At 39.0% G+C, this 19,902-nt stretch overlaps 2 protein-coding genes across 2 annotated transcripts in view; both read right to left on the bottom strand.

The window, feature by feature from the left end:
- LOC121895076 (NACHT, LRR and PYD domains-containing protein 1a-like) overlaps positions 1 to 2,242 on the bottom strand; it is a 15,827-nt gene extending 13,585 nt beyond the window's left edge. The window contains exons 1-3 of the mRNA XM_042407905.1: positions 2,116 to 2,242; positions 1,434 to 1,586; positions 1,052 to 1,098 (exon numbers count right to left, since the gene is read on the bottom strand). Coding sequence (XP_042263839.1) covers positions 1,052 to 1,098; positions 1,434 to 1,489 — 103 coding nt within the window. The 5' untranslated portion in view covers positions 1,490 to 1,586; positions 2,116 to 2,242. The remainder of the gene's footprint in view (positions 1 to 1,051; positions 1,099 to 1,433; positions 1,587 to 2,115) is intronic.
- Positions 2,243 to 5,087: 2,845 nt separating this feature from the next.
- Positions 5,088 to 18,806, bottom strand: LOC121895756 (protein NLRC3-like). Its single transcript, XM_042409179.1, has 6 exons — positions 18,758 to 18,806; positions 15,239 to 15,406; positions 14,848 to 15,099; positions 13,356 to 14,298; positions 9,941 to 10,114; positions 5,088 to 6,285 (listed from the first exon to the last, which is right to left on the bottom strand). The coding sequence occupies exons 1-6, from the start codon at positions 18,804 to 18,806 to the stop codon at positions 6,222 to 6,224; spliced, it is 1,650 nt and encodes a 549-aa protein (XP_042265113.1). The 3' UTR covers positions 5,088 to 6,221.
- Positions 18,807 to 19,902: the final 1,096 nt, after the last annotated feature.

Genomic DNA, 19,902 nt, shown 5'->3' with positions numbered 1-19,902 from the left:
TCAACCAAAATGGTCAAAGCAGAGACTCGCCCACCTAGAGCCCAGCTCTACTTGAAGTTTCTTCCCATTAAAGGGGAGTTTTTCCTTGCTGCTGTCACCAAGTGCTGCTCATGGTGGAATGTTGGGTCTCTGTAAATTAAAGAGTACGGTCTAGACCTGCTCTATGCAAAAAGCACCCTGAGATAAGTTTTGTTATGATTTGGTGCTAAATAAATAAAATTGAATTGAATTGAATTGAATTGAATTTGAACACAAGGAGAAAATTCAAACTCAATACAGAAATTACTGCGATTCATACTGAAGATGTTCTTGCAGTGAGGCAACACATCATCTTTCCCAACAGTCAAAATAGATCAGAAGAAAATACCAGAAAGATCTAAAAATGTCTATTATAGTTCCCCAGAGTGCAATGTGATGTCTTCAGATATCTTGTTTTGTCTGACCAACAGACCAAAACCCCAAAATATTGAGTTCACAATATAAAACAGAATAAAAGAGGAAATGACTTGACTAAAAAAAGAAATGACTAAAAGTAACAAAATCCACCTCTAACACTCACTGATTTGTTTAATCTGTACAAAAACTGAAGTGTAAAAACAACAATCTCCCCACTAAATGGGGAGTTTTCAGATTTTATGTTTAGATAAGCTAAGCCAATTGGTTGCTGGCTGCAGCTTAATGTTTACCATACAGACATGATAGGCATATACTGTATGAACATCTAACTCTCTGCTAGAAAGCGAGTACGCATATTTTACAAAATGTCAAACCTTGCTTTAAAACACCAGTGTGTAGGATTTAGTGCCATCTAGTGGTGAGGTGGCATATTGCAACCAACTGAATACCAACTCAGGGGTATTTTCATTCTGAATCCCTGATAAGTGAGTGAACACACCATGGTGCATTCAAAGTGGAATAAAAACTGGTGGGCAGCGCTTTGTCAGAAACTGACTTCACAGGGATCCACGTACAATCTCAACTAGTTGTCTTTAGATGTGTATTTTTTCATGTCACAATCACACTTTGAACTGGTCACAGTCCCATTACTCACATCCTTTATGTCTGTCAGATGTGGTGCTATTTCGTCTGTCCTCCACCCTAGAGGAGTAAATGCAAACACAGCAGTTATCAGGCCTGTCTCACCAAGCTGTTTATCATCATCTGGACTTTCCAATCTAGCTATGAGTTAATTTACATGAAGTGGGGAGTAATCTGGACTTGTGGTGCATTCAAAAGCACAAACATAGCACAGCAATATTAATAATTAGACCCAAAGTTTTTTTTCAAATATATATCACCCAGAAAATTTCCTTGAAGGGGAGATCAAGTTCCCTTTTGAGTTAAATTCATGATTAAGAGATGCAAAGTTTGCTGCTCACATTAAGGTGAATTACTGAACTGCATTTCTGCTTTCAATAGACACAGTCTCTTACTTTAAGCCTGAGGGTCCAGCTTTAGCACTGAAGTCTGGTGGATGATGTTTGGACATACAGGTGGATGTTGGAGACTCTGATTTGTCCTCTTCCTCCACACTGCCACTTTGGTTTACAGTCAATTTGACAGGTAAACCTTCAGAATTGCAGAACCTAGACACATATATACACTAATATATTTCAGTCAGAGACACTTAGATCAGAGAAATGACCATTTATAGCAAACGATTATACAGTTAGAGTTGAAGGAAAAGGCTCTGCTGTTTGAGGGAGACTCAGCAGGAGAAATAATCCCCTCTTAATAAACATACATGAACATTAATTCTTAGTTAAATCAGCTTTGTGTCAGCCATAAGGAGGAGGTTCGGATGGATGAGAGTAATCAATGAGAAGTGTCAGGTTATAATTGTGTTGCTGTGCACCTGTATGAATATGAAAGATGTGACTGGTCAGCTGGTGGTCAAGAAGCTGATGAATGAGCCAATGACAGTTAAGCATGAATGAAGCAGCTTTTGTCAATCAGTCAATGAAAATATGACTTCAATGGTTTGCTTAATTCTCCTCACACACCTTCAACACTAAGATAAGAAAGTATTTACTGTACCTGGAAGTCCAAAACATCACTTCCGAGGCAAATAAAAGGGCTCATCAATGTAGTAACTAACTCCAACTCATTACTCACGTTACAGTCTCCAGTCTACAGTGTGGACTCGCCAGAAAATCACGCAGCAACTTCACTCCTGAATCCTGCAGCTCATTTCCTCTCAGCACCAGCTCTCTCAGATGGGAGGGGTTGGACTTCAGAGCTGAGACCAGAGAAGCACAGCTGATCTCTGACAAATTGCAGCGCCATAATCTGAATAAAGAATAAATTATGTCACTTTAGAAGACAAAATTCCTGCTTGAAATCTTTCAAAGATTTATTATCTGTTCAGAGCTGAAGACGGTTTAGAATGTAGAAGTTTAGAAAATGGAAACTCCAGACACCTGAACCCAGCAGGATGCAGGTTAAAAACTGTCAAATACAAACAGTGAAAAAGAGCTCTCATTAATATTAATGACAACATGCTGCTACTTCAATAAAGACGTAGTGACTTCAGCTCTTGAACTGTGCACCTCCACCAGTGACTCTATCTATAAAAACTCATGTTGTTCAGCCAAACACAAGTAACTAACACTGAAATTTATTTCAGATTCTACTCAACATCCAAAAGTTTACAAACATACCAAATATGTCAGAATGGATTTTGGGTAAATGGTGAGGAAAGGATGTTCAATATATCTACAATTTTTACATTTAGTGGAATGGCGTCACCATAAAAAAATCACAGCATCCTGTATTTGAATATTTCAGTCAGAATAAACACTTCATAAAATGGTATAACAAGAAAAGACTGGATATTATATAAGATAAGAAACGTGGACTTGACTGATCCTCCTGAAGTTCTGTTGCTGCTTGATGACCCCAGTTAAGTGTTTACCCCTACCCCCACTCAAAGAATGACTGCCGATTACAATACAGGATTGTAAAACCAAGTCCTATGAGCTCAACTGATCTTCTGGGTAAAACCCATGACTGTTGTGAAAGTGCAGCTCACAACTAGGGGAAAGACCATGTGACAGCTTGGAAAGACAGTGGATCAACTACCAGCATCTCCTAAGAGAAGGGTCAAGTCAGTCACATGAAACTCAGTGGTAGGACACAACCCACAGTCCGCCGAGCATCAATGTCCCAGTTGTAGAAGAAGAAATTAATTCATCCATGACATTGAGATCTTGGAACCAATCCAGACACAACAATGTGATGGAGAAGAAAATCCAAGGAAAGAGGCCACATGTAAACTGACCAAACCTCACCCAAGTCCAGAAGGCAACAAGAAATCGAGTGCCTAATCAAGGAAAGAAGGGACTTGAGGAGGCAATGGAGGAAAGGTTCACCACAAGAGAGGGAGGGAATCAACCTCCTGAAAACAGACCTGAAAGAATGCCTGGCAAAGCTACGGAGGGCAGAAAACCTCAGAGTTTGATAAAAGAAGAAAGAGAGGGCAAGAGCATTGTTTTACAAGGATCCATTCAGATTTGTGAAAGGGCTGTTCACAAAGAAAAAGAGCGGAGCACTCCAAGTGTCAAAGAGGGAACTTGAAGATCATTTGAAAACAATATACACAGACATCCAGAGACATGAACAGAAGAACATACCTCCTGACATGCCACCCAGTCCTCAACGAGAACACCAGTGTGACGACAGCCCTCCTACATGGAGCGAAGTCGAGAAAGCTGTGAGGAAGGCAAGGACAGCCCCAGCACCAAGACCAAATGGAGTTCCCTACTAATTGTATAAGAATGCTCCAGATGTTCTGAGGTTTCTGTGGAGGCTAATGAAGGTGGTGTGGAAGAAGAGATACATCCCAAAAGCAGGGCAAATAGCAGAGGGAATATTAATCCCCAAAGAGAAGAATACAAGACAATCACATAACTGGTCAGAAACTATTTTCAAGATCTGTAGTTTTGCCTCACAACATCAGAATACACCACATCTTGGCAATCTCTGGAAATAAAAATAATGGCAGGATGCACCATCTCAGCACAAGCCTTTAACGTGGCCATAGAACTGATCGTCAGAGGGCCCAAATGGGTGATAGGAGGAGAATGCCTGCAGTCTGGATAACGACTACCTCCCATCCACACCTATATGGATGACATGACCACTCTGACCACAACCATCGCATGCACAAAGAGACTCCTGGAAAAAACTTAATTCCAATATAACATGGGCATGGATGAAGTTTGAGCCCAGCAAGTCCAGGACCATATCCATTATCAAATGAAAGCTCAAAGACCAGAGATTCCAGATTGACAGAACAACCATACCAATGGTGTCAGAAATGCCAGTCAAGAGCTTAGAGCGGTGGTACAATGCAAGCCCTAAGGACTCAGACCAGAGGAAGCAACTGAAGAAAGAAACCATCAAAGGCATTGCTAACATAGACAAGGCCGTACTTCCAGGTAAGTTGAAACTTTGGTGTCAGCAGTTTAGATTGCTCCCCCAGGGTTTCCACCTGTGTATTGCAAGCCTGGTGGCCCTGAATTGATCCCCCACCAGGCGTAAGCATCAGGGATTTAAAAAAAATGTATTTTAAGAAGTTTTCTACACTAAAATGTGTTATACAAGTAGCATAGCTCCTTTAAGGAATAGCTCAGTGCGTAGCGACTGTGTGGTTGAGAGAGAGAGCGAGCATGTGTCTGATGGTGAGGCTACAGCTACTGGAGTAACACGCCTACCATCCAAGAGCAGGCTGAGCCAGCAGAGAGCGGGAGAGTTTCTGCCCAAAAAAAGCACAGAGACTCACGGAGACATGAGAGCAGCTGCTCACTAACAGCTACATGTGTTTACAGCAGAGAGCCAGCTGGACGACAGATGTCTCACTACGCTACTCTGTGCTGAGACTCTGCTTTTATTCGATGAACATGGGCGCTGATATGCGAAAATTAACTAAATGGATTTTATTTCTATTTAAAAAAAGCAAAACAATGGTGGGGGTGGTGGGCAAGTAATGTAATCGGTGTATGCTCAAACACTGTGTATCACTGTATCACCCCCCCCCCCCCCCCCCCCTTTTCTGGTGGAAAACCCACTCCCACATCTGATGTGGCCCCTGATGACCTATGAGGTTCCCAAAGTTGAGAAGCTGCAGAGAACAGTCAGTATGTACATTCAGAAATGGCTCAGACTCCCACAATACCTCAACAGTATCAGCTTGTATGGGAACAGGCATCTGGAACTATCATTAGCCTTACTGAAGAATACAAATGCTCCAAGGTAAGGCTGGACATGACCCTGACAAAAACTCAGGACGACACAATACAGGCAGCAGCTCCCAGAGTGGCAGCAGACAGAAAGTGGAACTCAACTGAGGTGGTGCAGCAGGCAAAATCCACTCTTAGGCATTGAGACATTGTGGGCCAAGTGCAGCATGGAAGAGGCAGCTTTGGGCTAGGCACAAGTAAACCCACATGGCACAGAGCAGCACCTGCCCAGAAGAGAGGTCTTGTGGTAAAATAGATACAGCAACAGAAGGAGCAGGAGGAGGCAGAATGATGTGCAAAGGCAGTCTTACAGACAAAACAGGGCCAGCGGACAAGATGGGAAATCCTCGAACACCAGAAGCTTGCCTGGAAGGATCTTTGGGAAATGGAAGGAGGCAGACTTAGCTTCATCATCAGAGCCATCTACGATGTTCTTCCCAGTGCCAAAAAATTGAACTAGTGGCTTGGGGAAGACCCATCATGTCTCCTTTGCTAAACACCAGTAACCATGTGGCACATACTCACCTGCTGCAAGACCAGCCTCACTCAAGGACGCTACACCTGGAGGCACAACCAGGTCCTTTGGTACCTGGCACTAGTACTGGAAGAAAGGAGGACTGACAACAATGCCCTCTCTCCCCTAATCCCCGGCTTTTCAAACAACATGGCCTTTGTACCAGTAGGAAAGGTACCAAAGAGGTCAAAGCAGCAACTGGCTCTGGCTGAAAAGAAAGGACAAGAACTGGGTGGCAAGATGACCATCAGCCAGTAGGAGTGGTAAAAACGGAGGGGGTCACACCGGGGATGCCATGTGTCACTGTTGAGCCCTCTGGAAGTGTCATGGGCCTATCAATGAAACACCAAGGAAGAAGGGTGCCTACCTGATGACCCCAGTCAAGCGTTTGTTCCTACCCCCACTCAAGGAATGATTACTGCTTGTTGCTCTAATTCAGAGCTGGTAAGTTGCTTCCCACCCTGTACTCAAGGCTGGGCACACCCCTGGCACTGCACAGGGCACACTTGACTGTGATCTGCACCGCTGAGTCTACAAAAAAATAGGGTCCTCTGAGTATGATGATCGTGACTATGTCCCACAGAATCCAAATGTAGTGAGTGTGCGATGAGACAACAACAAAGGAATACAAGTGAATGTTGACACTGTTAAGTTTAGAATTTTTTGTTGGTATTGTTCAGTAAAGTCTTAATGGGAATGAAAATTGCTATCCAGATCAATAACACTATAATCAGTTATCCGATGTGATATAGTGATGTATATATTATAAAGGCAAAGTCACAAATGACTGATTTCCACATATAAATAAATACATTTGAAAGAAGTATGATCTCTTTTTAGAAAAAAATCACACTGTTGACTTTTACCTTGGGGGGTCATTTTTGACCCATATCTATCCAGTTAGATGTGTAAACAATGTTTTTTTTCTCTATATAGCAAGACAGACACAATAATATAATGACTTATAAGAATAAAAAACAAAATAATTAATTGTTTTTTAAAATCCTGAGGGCTGACATAATTTTGCTTCAAAGATATTTCAATGAAACATTCAGCTACGTATTAAATAATATTGAAAATTAATGCGGGTCATTTTTGACCTGTGTTGTGCATTAAAGGTTTTGAATATGTTGTGCATCAGAGGGTTAAAATACTCAGTGTGGATCAGCATTATATCAGCTTTATGTCTGCAGTTCAGTGTCACCACAAATTTCACATCATATTAATCTCAGCACAGAAGTAAGTGTCTGACCTCAGAGTCTTCAGTCTACAGTGTGGACTCTCCAGAAAATCACACAGCGGCTTCAGTCTTGAATCCGTCAGCTTGTTTTTACTCAGATCCAGCTCTCTCAGATGGGAGGGGTTGGACTTCAGAGCTGAGGCCAGAGAATCACAGCTGATCTCTGACAAGCTGCAGCAAATCAAACTGAATAGAAGTAAATGATATTAAATGATTTAGATAAAAAATAATATTTAATCCAATCAGATGTGTTTACATTTTAAATTTGCAGTGTGTTATTGTAGATCACATTCAGACATATTCATGTCAACCCTGATTCATCAAAAATACTATATTGATACTTTAAACACCTGTGTTGATCTCCCTCTGATTGATGTTGAGGGACGCATTCTTTTGTAACATATTATAGTCATATTACTTTTTTCAGTAATGAGTAGTGTAAGGGATTACAATTTTCAAAATTCAGTAATTATATTACAGTTACTAATCCCAGTAACACTATGTTACTTTTACACTTGGGGATCGGCATGCTTGCTGTCTTACAGGATTAATGGAGGGTTGATATCAGCGTGGTCTCTGTGATCAGCTGACAGACACTTCAGAGGAGGAGAAATGTTGTCTTATTCATATGTTGTCTTATTCACAACATGTTTTTTAGCTGGCTTGCTAATGTTAGCCACAGGTTCATTCAGGAGTCACCTGATGCTGGTTTAGTTCAGGTGTGTGAATTGTGTATCTGAGGTCCAGACTTCTGGAGTGCTGTGTGCAGTTACTGAGGTTACGGTAATGCTAGCTGCTGGATGGTCAATACATCCTTCCAAACCATTTCCTGCCTGCTTGCTAAACCACAAATATCTAATTTTCTATTTCTACATGTGTTAAATACAAGAGATGCACCATGTGGCTGTAGCGGAATTTGAGTTGTTAAAAGGAAACTTTGACAGAGCTGATGCCTGAGTAATGAAAGTAAAGTAACGAGTAATATAATGCATTACTTTTGCTGCTGAGTAATAAGTTAAGTAATATAATTACTTTTACAACAATTAAATTGTAATCAGTAATTACAATTTTCAATTAACTTGCCCAACACTGGTGTCCTGAAGGATCAATATCAGTAAAACATGATTCATGAAACACATTCAAATTAAATTACAACTAAAAAATATTTCTCCCTCATCAAGTAAATTTTATCAATTTAAAACAGGTATTAGTTGAGAGGATCTTCTGTATACTAAAAATTATAAACATTAATTTACTTTAACAACTAACTTTTCTAGTTTATCAGTCATTTTTATAACTACAGACTAAACCTTGTACAGTAAAAAATTAAGTAAAAAAAGAAAAATTAACTTCATGGATGTATGTTATGTATGTACATAAATTAGGTTCCGTTGTGAAACATTAAGATCAACAATAGCAACAGACAGTCAGTGAACCAACCTCAGAGTCTCCAGTTTACATTGCGGACACTCCAGAAAATCACACAGCAGCTTCACTCCTGAATCCGTCAGTTTGTTCTGACTCAGTTCCAGCTCTCTCAGATGAGAGGGGTTGGACTTCAGAGCTGAGACCAGAGAAACACAGCTGCTCGCTGACAAACTGCAGTACCACAATCTGAATAAAAAATAAATAATGTAGAAAAAAATCCATTTATAATCCAATCCAATGTGTTAAGGTTTAAATGTGTAGTTCAACATTACTATGTCCTAATCAATCAGTGTGTTGACATTCACTGTAGTAATCTGGTTACTGTAAATTCTTGTGTACATGCAGCAAGTCAGTAATCAGAATTCTCCCCTAATGAGAGGAAGACAGATGGAGCAGAGCTTTTCCTCGCAACGTCAAAGTGTCCGAATTTAACAAATATTTAAATGTTTAGTGCTGAAAACCAACTTATTTAGACTTCTACAGGCTACTTTATGTTAGTTCAGTTTTAGTTGGACTTCAGATGGACGTTTTTTAAATACAAGGACACATTGCTCTGTGTAATGATCTCCCAATTCATCCAGCTGCTCTGCTATTACTGTCTGTCTGTGGTATGACAGTCTTCTGAACATGCTCACATGTAAAAAGCTAATTAGAAACATGGTTACATGTATACATGACAGAAAAATCAGTGTTCACCAGGAGAAATCTACCTGTGGAAAACAGGTTTCTCTAATCCCTGAACTTGATTACAGAAACTAGGTTTCTCTAATCCCTGACCCTGCTTACAGAAACCAGGTTTCTTGTTTAGCCTACATGACATCTAAGAAATCAGCTGACTGGAGAAAGCTAACCAGTAACCTGGTTACTGAAGTGCATGTAAAGTAATTTTGTAATTGTGGATCATCATAATGCCAGCTTTCTACAGACATCACCACAACATTCAGACACATATTCATGTCAACACTAATTCATGAAATGCCGCTGAACTCAGTCAAGTCTGTAAATAGAAAATCAATACAAAATCAGACATGTTGGACTAAAAAGTCTGTCTTCAAACAACAGCCACATGCCATATGAACAAAGAGCTATTGGTGGCAGTAATCAGTCTTCCTGTCCATACTGACTGGGAGGATAACACAGCTACAATGTTAGAAATTACTTAATTTGAAGCCAATCTGAGGCTTAGACAAATCGAGTGGGTGTAACTACCAAAGTTACACACTATTTAGTACAAAATTCACTCTTTGAGTTACAATCCCTCCACACAGCAAGGAAACAATGTGGAAAAACAAAGACACTTAAATGATTTGTGTAACTGAGACTGCTGAAGTATCATAATAATTAAAACTTAAGTAATTTTACACAGAACAAGAGTGTGGTTTTGACTACAGAAAATTAAATTCTACATATTTGTGCGCAGGCAAATCCCAAAAATTTATGAACCAAATATTTGAAACTTCAAAGTTTTGAATTGAATATATACAAAAAAACTACCAAAGCTACAGCCAGTGAACTGACCTCAGAGTCTTCAGTCTACAGTTTGGGCTCCCCAGTCCAGCAGACAGCAGCTTCACTCCTGAATCATTCAGGTTGTTTCCACTCAGATCCAGTTCTCTCAGAGGGGAGGGGTTGGACTTCAGAGCTGAGGCCACAACTTCACAGTGAGTCTCTGAGAGTCCACACTGAGAAAATCTGTCATGACACATATATTACAACATATGTTATCATGAAAAACACACTTTATATTTACTTAATGTTTTTGATGACAGTTTAACATTTCCGGTTGTGATCAACTTTTGCTCTTTTGCATCAGTGGTTCAGCTAATCTTATCTCACTGTTTGACATGAAACAATAATGCTCATCACTCTCTCATACCTGCAGACTTTTAATCTTTGTTTTGCTTTAATCTTGCAGATGAAGGGAGAGAAAATTGAGTTACATTGAGGCTTCCATAATGTGCTCAGTCTGTCTGTGTGATCTGATCCCCTGTCTGTCTCCACAAAGTTAGCAAGAGGCCATCTTGATTAGAAAACCATTTTGCTGTTTACTATTTTTAATTAGACTCCAGGATATTTTTACTAAGTTCAAGTGAACAACAGTAGTTGAGGAAGATAATCTCTCTTTGCTAGCTACCTGCTGCTGTCAGGTTCACATCCATAATTGTGCTGCCCTCTCCTGGCATGCAATGTCTCCACCAACTGGTGGCAGTATTTTTAAGCCCATTGGGAATTTTGTGTGTCACTATTCACCCTTTGAGGTTGCTGTAGCTGGTCAGTGTGAAGTCTTAAAGCAGCAGAATAGCAGATTGAGCTAGCAGTATGAAGTCAGCAGCAATCAGTTCATTACCACAGAGCATAGGAAATATATGCTTGTAAATATAAGCACACATTGTTTCTTAATATTCAGCATGTTAAGTATATGAAAAATGTATTGTTTGTTGAAAGATAGATATCGTGATTGAGATGCTAATTTTCGTTAGTGCATTAATAGTAATTCCAATTAGGTGTTAGCATCAAGCTAACTGACTAAGCACTAGTTATTTGCCAAATGGTTGTAGCAGTTATGCTAGCTATGTCAGGAGTTATTCAGCATTATGTTACACTGTATAGTTGATTGAATATGCTTTGTAACTTGAAATATTTGATTTAATGTGTTTTTCTTTTATTTTTAGTTTTACAGTACCTTTATGTGGGAGGTAACAAATAAACAGCCTGAACCTGGAAGCCTTTGTCTCTTATTTGGAGAACTTTTTACCTATATGCAAAGCCAAACTCCAATGTTCAGGGAGGGCGGAATAGAAATTAAACAAATGGCTTGACAAATGGCAAATGGCTTGACAATATTAGTACATAGTACAAAATATTGATGTAATTATTTAGATGTGCATGACAGATGATGGCATGATGTTTAGTTGACAACATTCTTTTCTGAGAATCTATTCTCCAGGGAATCAGGTAGTTAGAGTTGGCTCAAGGTAAAGATGTGTGTCCCGATTAAAGAACAAGGAAACAGACTCTCCCAGTGATGTTGACTTATTTAGGCTGTGGGTGGTAACAATGATACAAACAAAGGAAAGCTATCAATATAACAAAACACAATACAATTAAGCACATACTCATGCAGATAGGAACTGTAATTACTAATCAAAATTTATCAATGACCGATTTACTGCTAGCATACCACCTCCCACAAGGCTTTATTACTGGCAGAGGTGTATGTACAGAGTTACCAAATAGTCGTTCTAATATCTGGTTTGAAATTATAAATATCAGCACACTCACCTTTGAACATTTACACACAGCAATAAAAAGGTAGCTCTGGCTAGTTCAGAGTCAGTCTGTAAATAACAGCTCCAGTGAGTTCACTTATGTAAGACGGAATAAATTACTGTCAGAACAAAGCAAACAAAACTTATAATGCAATGGACACGCAATCTTATTACACAACGATGTGGGCTTTCTAACAATCTGAAAAACTGATTTAGCAAACAAACACAATTAACAAACCAATAAGGTTTTAAATTATTTTCAACATGATGTCATCACAAAGATGTTATCAGGGTATCAGCATTAAAAACATAACATTGACCTTTAATGTGTATAAGATCTCTTTAATCAGTCTGAATTCTGCCATTCTGCTCTTATATATTTATCTGACCTCTGTGCATTTCCTGCTACTACTCTTCTCTACACCAACAAAAGAAAAAACACCTGAGAGTTTCTGTCTGTGAAGAACAGAATATAAGAAAGATTTAAAAGCAAGAATATGTAACACGACTTCTCTCTTTAAAATAGTTCATAAAAGTTCTTTAAAGTTGAATACTTTAGCAATAAAATGCTCCATTGATCACTTTAACTCACTCAGAGGTTTCTTAGCAACAGTGTTTGTCTTGCATGAAAAGTAGTTTATGGAGGGTAATGTTGGTTAATGTTAGCAAACTTTAGATATTGTTGTGTAACTGATATTACTGATGACTGATGACTACTCTTTACTTGTGCTACCAAATCATTACAGCATAGCAACATACTCAATTTAAATAATAATAATAAATAAATAAATAATAATCATAATTATTATCCTTCATCTCCACAGCATATTTCAAAAACAAGTTTACAAAGTGCTGTAAAGGCATGTAAACTGTTTACAGGGTTCTCACAAAACTGAATAAATTCAGTGCAAATTCAGAAATATATAAGAAAAAGAACTAAAACTAATCAAAAGTCAATTCAAGCGTCATTAATTAAAGGAGGTTTTTTTTTTATCCATGTTCTTTAAGAAGGGTGTGTGGCCTCCCCTAACATCTCCCATGCTCACTATGAAATGGCTTAGAAACCATGAAGCAAAAAAGGATGGCAAAGTTGCATGAGAGCAATTCTGTCTGACAAAAATATCTTTTAGAAAATGATTCAGATCTTATTTTAAACTCTAAAAGAAGTGCAAAATCAGGTATTACCTGTATGCCTGATTATATATTATTTGTAGAACCTGCTCATGTAATAACTTTACTGCATTCACTGATAACTGTAAAATACTGATATATGTTGTTATAAAATGCTGCCGTGATAAAACCTCAACTACAACCTCTAAATTTCTTCATTTGTTTTACCAGGTTTGAATGACGCCTCCATCACCCAAAGGAAGATAAATAGAAGAAAAAACTGTAATCTCCAATAATGACTAGAAATAAATGGAATAACTGTGTTCATTAACTTAATAGCTATAAACACAACCAACTGAAAAACCAACATTATTTGCACTCATAACATTTCAAACAGTTCAAGAACATCTGAGACTAAATACAACTGACATCATTTTTGCAATAAACAAGTAGAGAACTATTTTAACTATAGTAAGAATTTTATATTATTTATATTTGAAGAACTAAACTACTAATCTACACTGATTTATAATACTAATCACATCTGGACTTACTGAGCCTTTCTGCAGTTCCTCACAGCTGGGATCAGTCTCAGTCGTCCCTCAGGTGATGTGTTGTACATTCTCAGGTCCAACTCATCCAGAGCCTCCTCTGACATCTGCAGCATGTAGGCCAGAGCTGAGCACTGGAACTCAGAGAGTTTCTTCTCTGATCTGTTCTCTAACTTCAGGAACTCTTGGATCTCCTGATGTACTGAGCGGTCGTTCATCTCCATCAGACAGTGAAAGATGTTGATGCTTCTGTCAGGAGGGATATTGCACATGCTCATATCCTTCAGGTTGTTGATGGCTCTCTGGATGATTTCTGGACTGGTCTCTGTCTGACCCAGCAGGCCTCCTAAGAGACTCTGGTTGGACTCCAGAGAGAGGCCATGAAGGAAGCGAACAAACAGGTCCAGGTGGCCACTTTTACTTTTGAGAGATTTCTCCATGGCTTTCCTCAGGAAGTCATCAAGGGTTGAGTAACTGTAGTTTATATCCAGAAAGTCCTTCAGTACCTCTGTGTTCCTGCTGGTGTAACAGTGGTACATGTAGACTGCAGCCAGAAACTCCCGAATGCTCAGATGAACAAAGCAGTAGACTGTATTCTGGAAGGACGCACTCTCTCTTTTGAAGATCTCTGTACAAACTCCTGATAACACTGAGGCCTCTGTGACATCAAGACAACCACACTGCTTCAGGTCTTCTTGGTAGAACATGATGTTTCCTTTCTCCAGATGTTCAAACGCCAGCCTGCCCAGCTTCAGGAGAACTTCCCTGTCAGCCTCTGTCACCTCCTGTGGGCTCGTCTTATGTCCTTCATCATACTTATGCTTCTTCCTCCTTGTCTGAACCAGCAGGAAGTGTGAGTACTTGTCAGTCAGGGTCTTCAGCAGCTCTCCTCTCTGGTCTGTAGTCAACATGGGCTCGAGAACTGTAGCAGTGATCCAGCAGAAGACTGGGATGTGACACATGCTGTGGAGGTTCCTGGATGTCTTGATGTGTGAGATGATTCTGCTGGACAGCTCTTCATCACTGAATCTCCTCCTGAAGTACTCCTCCTTCTGGGCGTCAGTGAAGCCTCGTACTTCTGTTACCCTGTCAACACATACAGGAGGGATCTGATTGGCTGCTGCAGGTCGGGAAGTTATCCAGACGAGAGCCGAGGGAAGCAGCTTCCCCTCGATGAGGTTTGTCAAGAGCATGTTGACTGATGACTTCTGTGTGACATCAGACACAACCTCACTGTTTGTAAAATCCAGTGAAAGTCTGCTTTCATCCAGGCCGTCAAAAATGAACAAAACTTTAAAGTCAGCGAGCTTCTCTGCTGTGACCTTCTGTAATGTTGGATGGAAATCATGGATCAGCGTGAGGAGACTGTACTGCTCATCTTTGATCAAGTTCAGCTTCCTGAACGAAAGTGGAATCACCACACTGACATCTTGGTTATCCGAGCCCTCTGCCCAGTCCAGAGTGAATTTCTGCACTGAGAAGGTTTTTCCAATGCCAGCGAAGCCATTCGTCAGGACGACTCTGATGTGTTTCTGTTGGTCAGGTAAGACTTTAAAGATGTCTTGACACTTGATGGGAGTGTCACGGAGGGTCTCTTCTCTCTGTTCCTCTATGATGTCAAGCTGGGTGTAGATACTGTTGAGGAGGATTTCACTTCCAGCTTCATCAGTTCCTTCAGTCACACATTCACATCTCCTCCTCAGACTGATCTTATGTTCATCTAAAACTTCCTGCAGACCACTATCTGCTGAAAGAGAAGAAGAAAAGGTATAATTAAAAAGAAATATGTCTCACTGTTAATTTTCAGTACGATAGAGGAGGTAGATTCCTGTTCTGTTTTCAGAGATGATGATCTCAGCAGACACATCTTCAGTCTTACTTTGTACAGTGCTGGCCTGACTGTTTGTCTGCAGTCCAGGTCTTGTTCTGGATCTTTTTCCACACTGAGGACAGGAAGAGTCTCCTGATGAAACAGACTGGTCCCAGTATGAGGTGATGCACTGTCTGCAGAACCAGTGTCCACAGCTGGTAGAGACCGGATCCTTCAGGATGTCCTGACACAAAGAACAGCAGGACAGATGCTCCTCCACAGAAACACCCCTCCTCTTCCTCTCTCTGTGGACATGAACTTGATTTGATTTATTCGCACACATAAAACAATACAAATACAGGTTTTTTATAGAGTGAATATGCAGGTGTGCTTTTAATTTTAGTTTTAATAGGTAGTGAGGGCAAGCTGTCTATCAAGTGAGGGTTGGTGTTCCATAGTTGTACACCTCTATATTTAATTGAATACTGCCCCCTATTGGTATGATAGAAAGTGAGATGCAGATGGTTTGATTGTCTTGTTGAGTAATAATGTATTTAGGGATTTTTGAAAAAATATTTTTGGAAACAGTCTTGTAAATTTCTGTCCTGAAATCCCACCTTGTAAATAAAAATATGTTTGTAGGATATTTACATCAAAAATGGTCAATATTTTAATTTTATAAAATAGAGGTGAAAATGGTTCCCTAGACTGTAAATGTGGCTAGTTTAACAAACCTTTTTTGTATTTTATGGAGGTATGTGGGATAAGTACTGGCCCACACAACATTGCAGTAGATAAGATGGATATATTAAGCTGTAGTGTAAAGTTATAAGACACAACTTATTGACAAGTGGACATATTTTCCTATTAATTCCTACAGATTTAATCACTTTTTTACTTACAAAGTAAATTTGTTCTTTCCAACAACATTTTTCATCAATTTTTACCCCCCAAAATCAAGTGGATGATACTCTATCAATTTCTTTGCCCTCAATAAAGAGCTTGGCTTCATCTTTATTATACTTTGTCCTTCCTGGTTTGCCTCATCGATAAGGGTTTTGAGATGTTTGTAGGAAAGAACAAGATTTGTGTCATCTGCAAATAAAATAGGGAATTTATATATATATATATATATATATATATATATATATATATTATACAATAGCAAGATCATTGATATAAATAAGACATATATCAATAATAATGGGACAAGAACGAATCCTTGTGGTACTCCAAATGACAATGTGGCTCTCTATCATGAACATAATTTCTTAGCCAGTTGAAGACCTTTCCTTGGAATCCATATTTATACAACTTTAACAGTAATATATCATGATTCACAGTGTTGAAAGCTTTGGAAAGGTTCAGAAAAATTCCTATGGCATACTCATTATTGTCTAATGCAATGAAGATTTTGTCCATAAGTTCCAAAAGCACCATGAATGTAGAGTGATTTTTGCAGAAGCCATATTGATGAGCCATTAAAAGTCAGGAAAAATAAGCAGGAGGCAACTGAGCAAATCAAGATCAGGTCAGTTTACAGTAGAAACAGTCTCTTACTTTGTGTCCGAGGGTCCAGGTTCATTACTGAATTGTGGAGGATCATCATTAGACCGCATACTCTTCATAGACAGACAGCCAGATACTCCGTCCTCCTCTTCTTCCAAATCATTCATCTTCTGGAGTCTGAGAGGTAAACCAGTAACTTACTCTCAACTTAGTGGCTTCTGATTAGTTTACATTACTTTAACTACAACCATGTGTGTTTTCTAGCCATCACAAAGATAAACTGTGACTCTAGTTTAAATCCAACAAACTGACTTCAGATAAACATCTGTGTTGTTCTGAACTGTGACTTCTCTCTATTTTGACAGCACCAGTGTGCAGTGTTACATATCTGTGAAGACACAGGAACCAGGAAACGAAACCAGGAAACGAAACCAGGAAACAACATTTGAAGACGTCAACACTGTGATTTCATATTTTTCTGACACAGTTTAATCAACTAAACAATTAATCTGAAAACATTGATAAATAATGACAGTAATCATTATTTGCAGCCCTAATATTACAGTTTTTTTGATTGCCTAGGCACCGTCTTTAAATCTAAAGGCTATTTTTTTCAAAACTCTACACGCTAACCACAAAATCTTACACCAAACCAGCAAAACATTGTACATGTCTTGCAAAAACAAACAGTTCCTGCAAAACTCCTCAAACTCTTTTTAAAAATTGTGTTTTGAAAAACACAAATGAAACACACACAAAATAGAAACATGAATGAAAAACATTTGTGGCTTTTGCCTTTTCTGTGTGCAGGGCATAGCAATTTGCAATAAAGTTTTGTCACACATGTAGTAAACACACATACACACAGGTATCCAAATGTGTAAAGTATGGATGTGTATTCCCAACATAACACACTATCAATAAAATAAGGGGAAAAAGTTATTTTTTTCTCAAAATGTTCTAACACTCCTCAAACATCAAAAGCACAGTAGAAGAAAACAAGAACATTTGTGTTACAGTAGAACAAAAAGAGCAGAAAAAACATGAGGCTAAATCTCTCCTTCTTTGTGGGTCTGGCCAAAACACTTCTTCCACATCATATGTGATGTTGTGTTGAGCTAGGCAGTGTGGAAATTCCTCCTCGTCCTCCTCTAGTTCTCACTCCTCTTACTCTCTGTCCAATATTGGTGTCCATTCTTGTCCAAACTAAATGTTTGCCTGTGGCCTATTTATAGCACTCAAGCTCTGATTTGTAAGTGAACTCATTATCTAAAAGTGTTTTCACATGTGTCAGTGTGGAAAGGCAATTGGCAAAATAGTGCAGCAATGTAGAGACTAATGTTTACAGTTATACTAGAAGTCTGTTAATAAATTACAAACTGTAAAGCAGAGAATGTGCTTTCACTTTAGAACACTTGGTAAATGCATCGACTACAAATGTTAATGGTTTGAGAGATAGTGCTTCAAGAATCACTGTTAGTGTTTAAACATTCAGAAAAACTGTAACACTCACTCTGCCTCAGACTTGTTGTTTACCTCCTTCTGCTCTGTCGACTTTAAATGAAGTCTGTACAAACTGAATACCTGCGCTGTCTGTGCTCCTTCCTGTTTGCACCTCGAGCCGCCTTCTTTACTAGAAACCACGTGTGTGTGTGTGTGTGTGTGTGTGTGTGTGTGTGTGTGAGAAAACACAGTTTTCCACCGCAGTGATTGTGACCACATGATCAGAGGCTGATACACTCGGATCTGTTCAGACCCGAGACCTGTGGCAGTAAAAGAGGACCTGACTCGATTGGACTGAGTACAATTCAGAACCGAGTGGACACGTGAAGACCTCTATACTGCTGCCTGATGATGGGCTGTCAGATTAACTTGTGCATGTGTTGAAAGCAAACAAAACAATCTGTCCTCTGCTGCTGAAGTTATATTAAATATTGGTTGAAGCAACTAATAAACATTTCAGAACAGTAATCAAGCACTCTTTGCACCAAATCTAAGTTATAAACGAAGGAATAATGTAATCAATGCTCAAACAACAAAAAGTTCACTGACTGAATTTTTAAAAGCAATAGAAACAGTCCCTTACTTTGTGTCCGAGGGTCCAGGTTCACTACTGAAGTGTGGAGGATCATCATTAGACCGCTTACTCTTCATAGACAGACAGCTGGATACTCCGTCCCCCTCTTCCTCCAAATCACTCATCTTCTGGAGTTTGAGAGGTAAACCAGTAACAGACACACACATACACAGTATAATAAACCCAGTCCTTCCTCTCAACTTAGTAGCTTCTGATTAGTTTACGTTACTTTAACTACAACCATGTGTGTTTTCTAGCCATCGCAAAGATAAACTGTGACTCTGGTTTAAATCCAACAAACTGACTTCAGATAAACATCTGTGTCGTTCTGAACTGTGACTTCTCTCTATTTTGACCGCACCAGTGTGCAGTGTTACATATCTGTGAAGACACAGGAACCAGGAAACGAAACCAGGAAACGAAACCAGGAAACAACGTTTGAAGACGTCAACACTATGATTTCATATTTTTCTGACACAGTTTAATCAACTAAACAATTACTCCGAAAACATTGATAAATAATGACAGTAATCATTATTTGCAGCCCTAATATTACAGTTTTTTTGATTGCCTAGGCACCGTCTTTGAAACTAAAGGCTATTTTTTTCAAAACTCTACACACTAACCACAAAATCTTACACCAAACCAGCAAAACATTGTACATCTCTTGCAAAAACAAACAGTTCCTGCAAAACTCCTACAACTCTTTTTAAAAATTGTGTTTTGAAAAACACAAATGAAACACACACAAAAAAGAAACATAAATGAAAAACATTTGTGGCTTTTGCCTTTTCTGTGTGCAGGGCATAGCAATTTGCAATAAAGTTTTGTCACACATGTAGTAAACACACATACACACAGGTATCCAAATGTGTAAAGTATGGATGTGTATTCCCAACATAACACACTATCAATAAAAATAAGGGGAAAAAGTTATTTTTTTCTCAAAATGTTCTAACACTCCTCAAACATCAAAAGCACAGTAGAAGAAAACAAGAACATTTGTGTTACAGTAGAACAAAAAGAGCAGAAAAAACATGAGGCTAAATCTCTCCTTCTTTGTGGGTCTGGCCAAAACACTTCTTCCACATCATATGTGATGTTGTGTTGAGCTAGGCAGTGTGGAAATTCCTCCTTGTCCTCCTCTAGTTCTC

This window comes from Thunnus maccoyii, chromosome 4 (assembly GCF_910596095.1).
Source record: "Thunnus maccoyii chromosome 4, fThuMac1.1, whole genome shotgun sequence".
Taxonomy (NCBI): Eukaryota; Metazoa; Chordata; class Actinopteri; order Scombriformes; family Scombridae; genus Thunnus; species Thunnus maccoyii.
This window is presented reverse-complemented; position numbering and strand designations above follow the sequence as displayed.

Excerpts from the sequence above, each read along its gene's own strand:
- LOC121895756 (XM_042409179.1), bottom strand. The coding sequence starts at position 18,806 with ATGATGATCCTCCACACTTCAGTAGTGAACCTGGACCCTCGGACACAA. Across the intron at positions 15,100-15,238 it reads CAAACAGTCAGGCCAGCACT|CAGATAGTGGTCTGCAGGAA; the intron begins GTACAAAGTAAG and ends CTTCTCTTTCAG. Across the intron at positions 6,286-9,940 it reads TGTAGACTGAAGACTCTGAG|ACTCAGCGGTGCAGATCACA; the intron begins GTCAGTTCACTG and ends ATTTTTTTGTAG.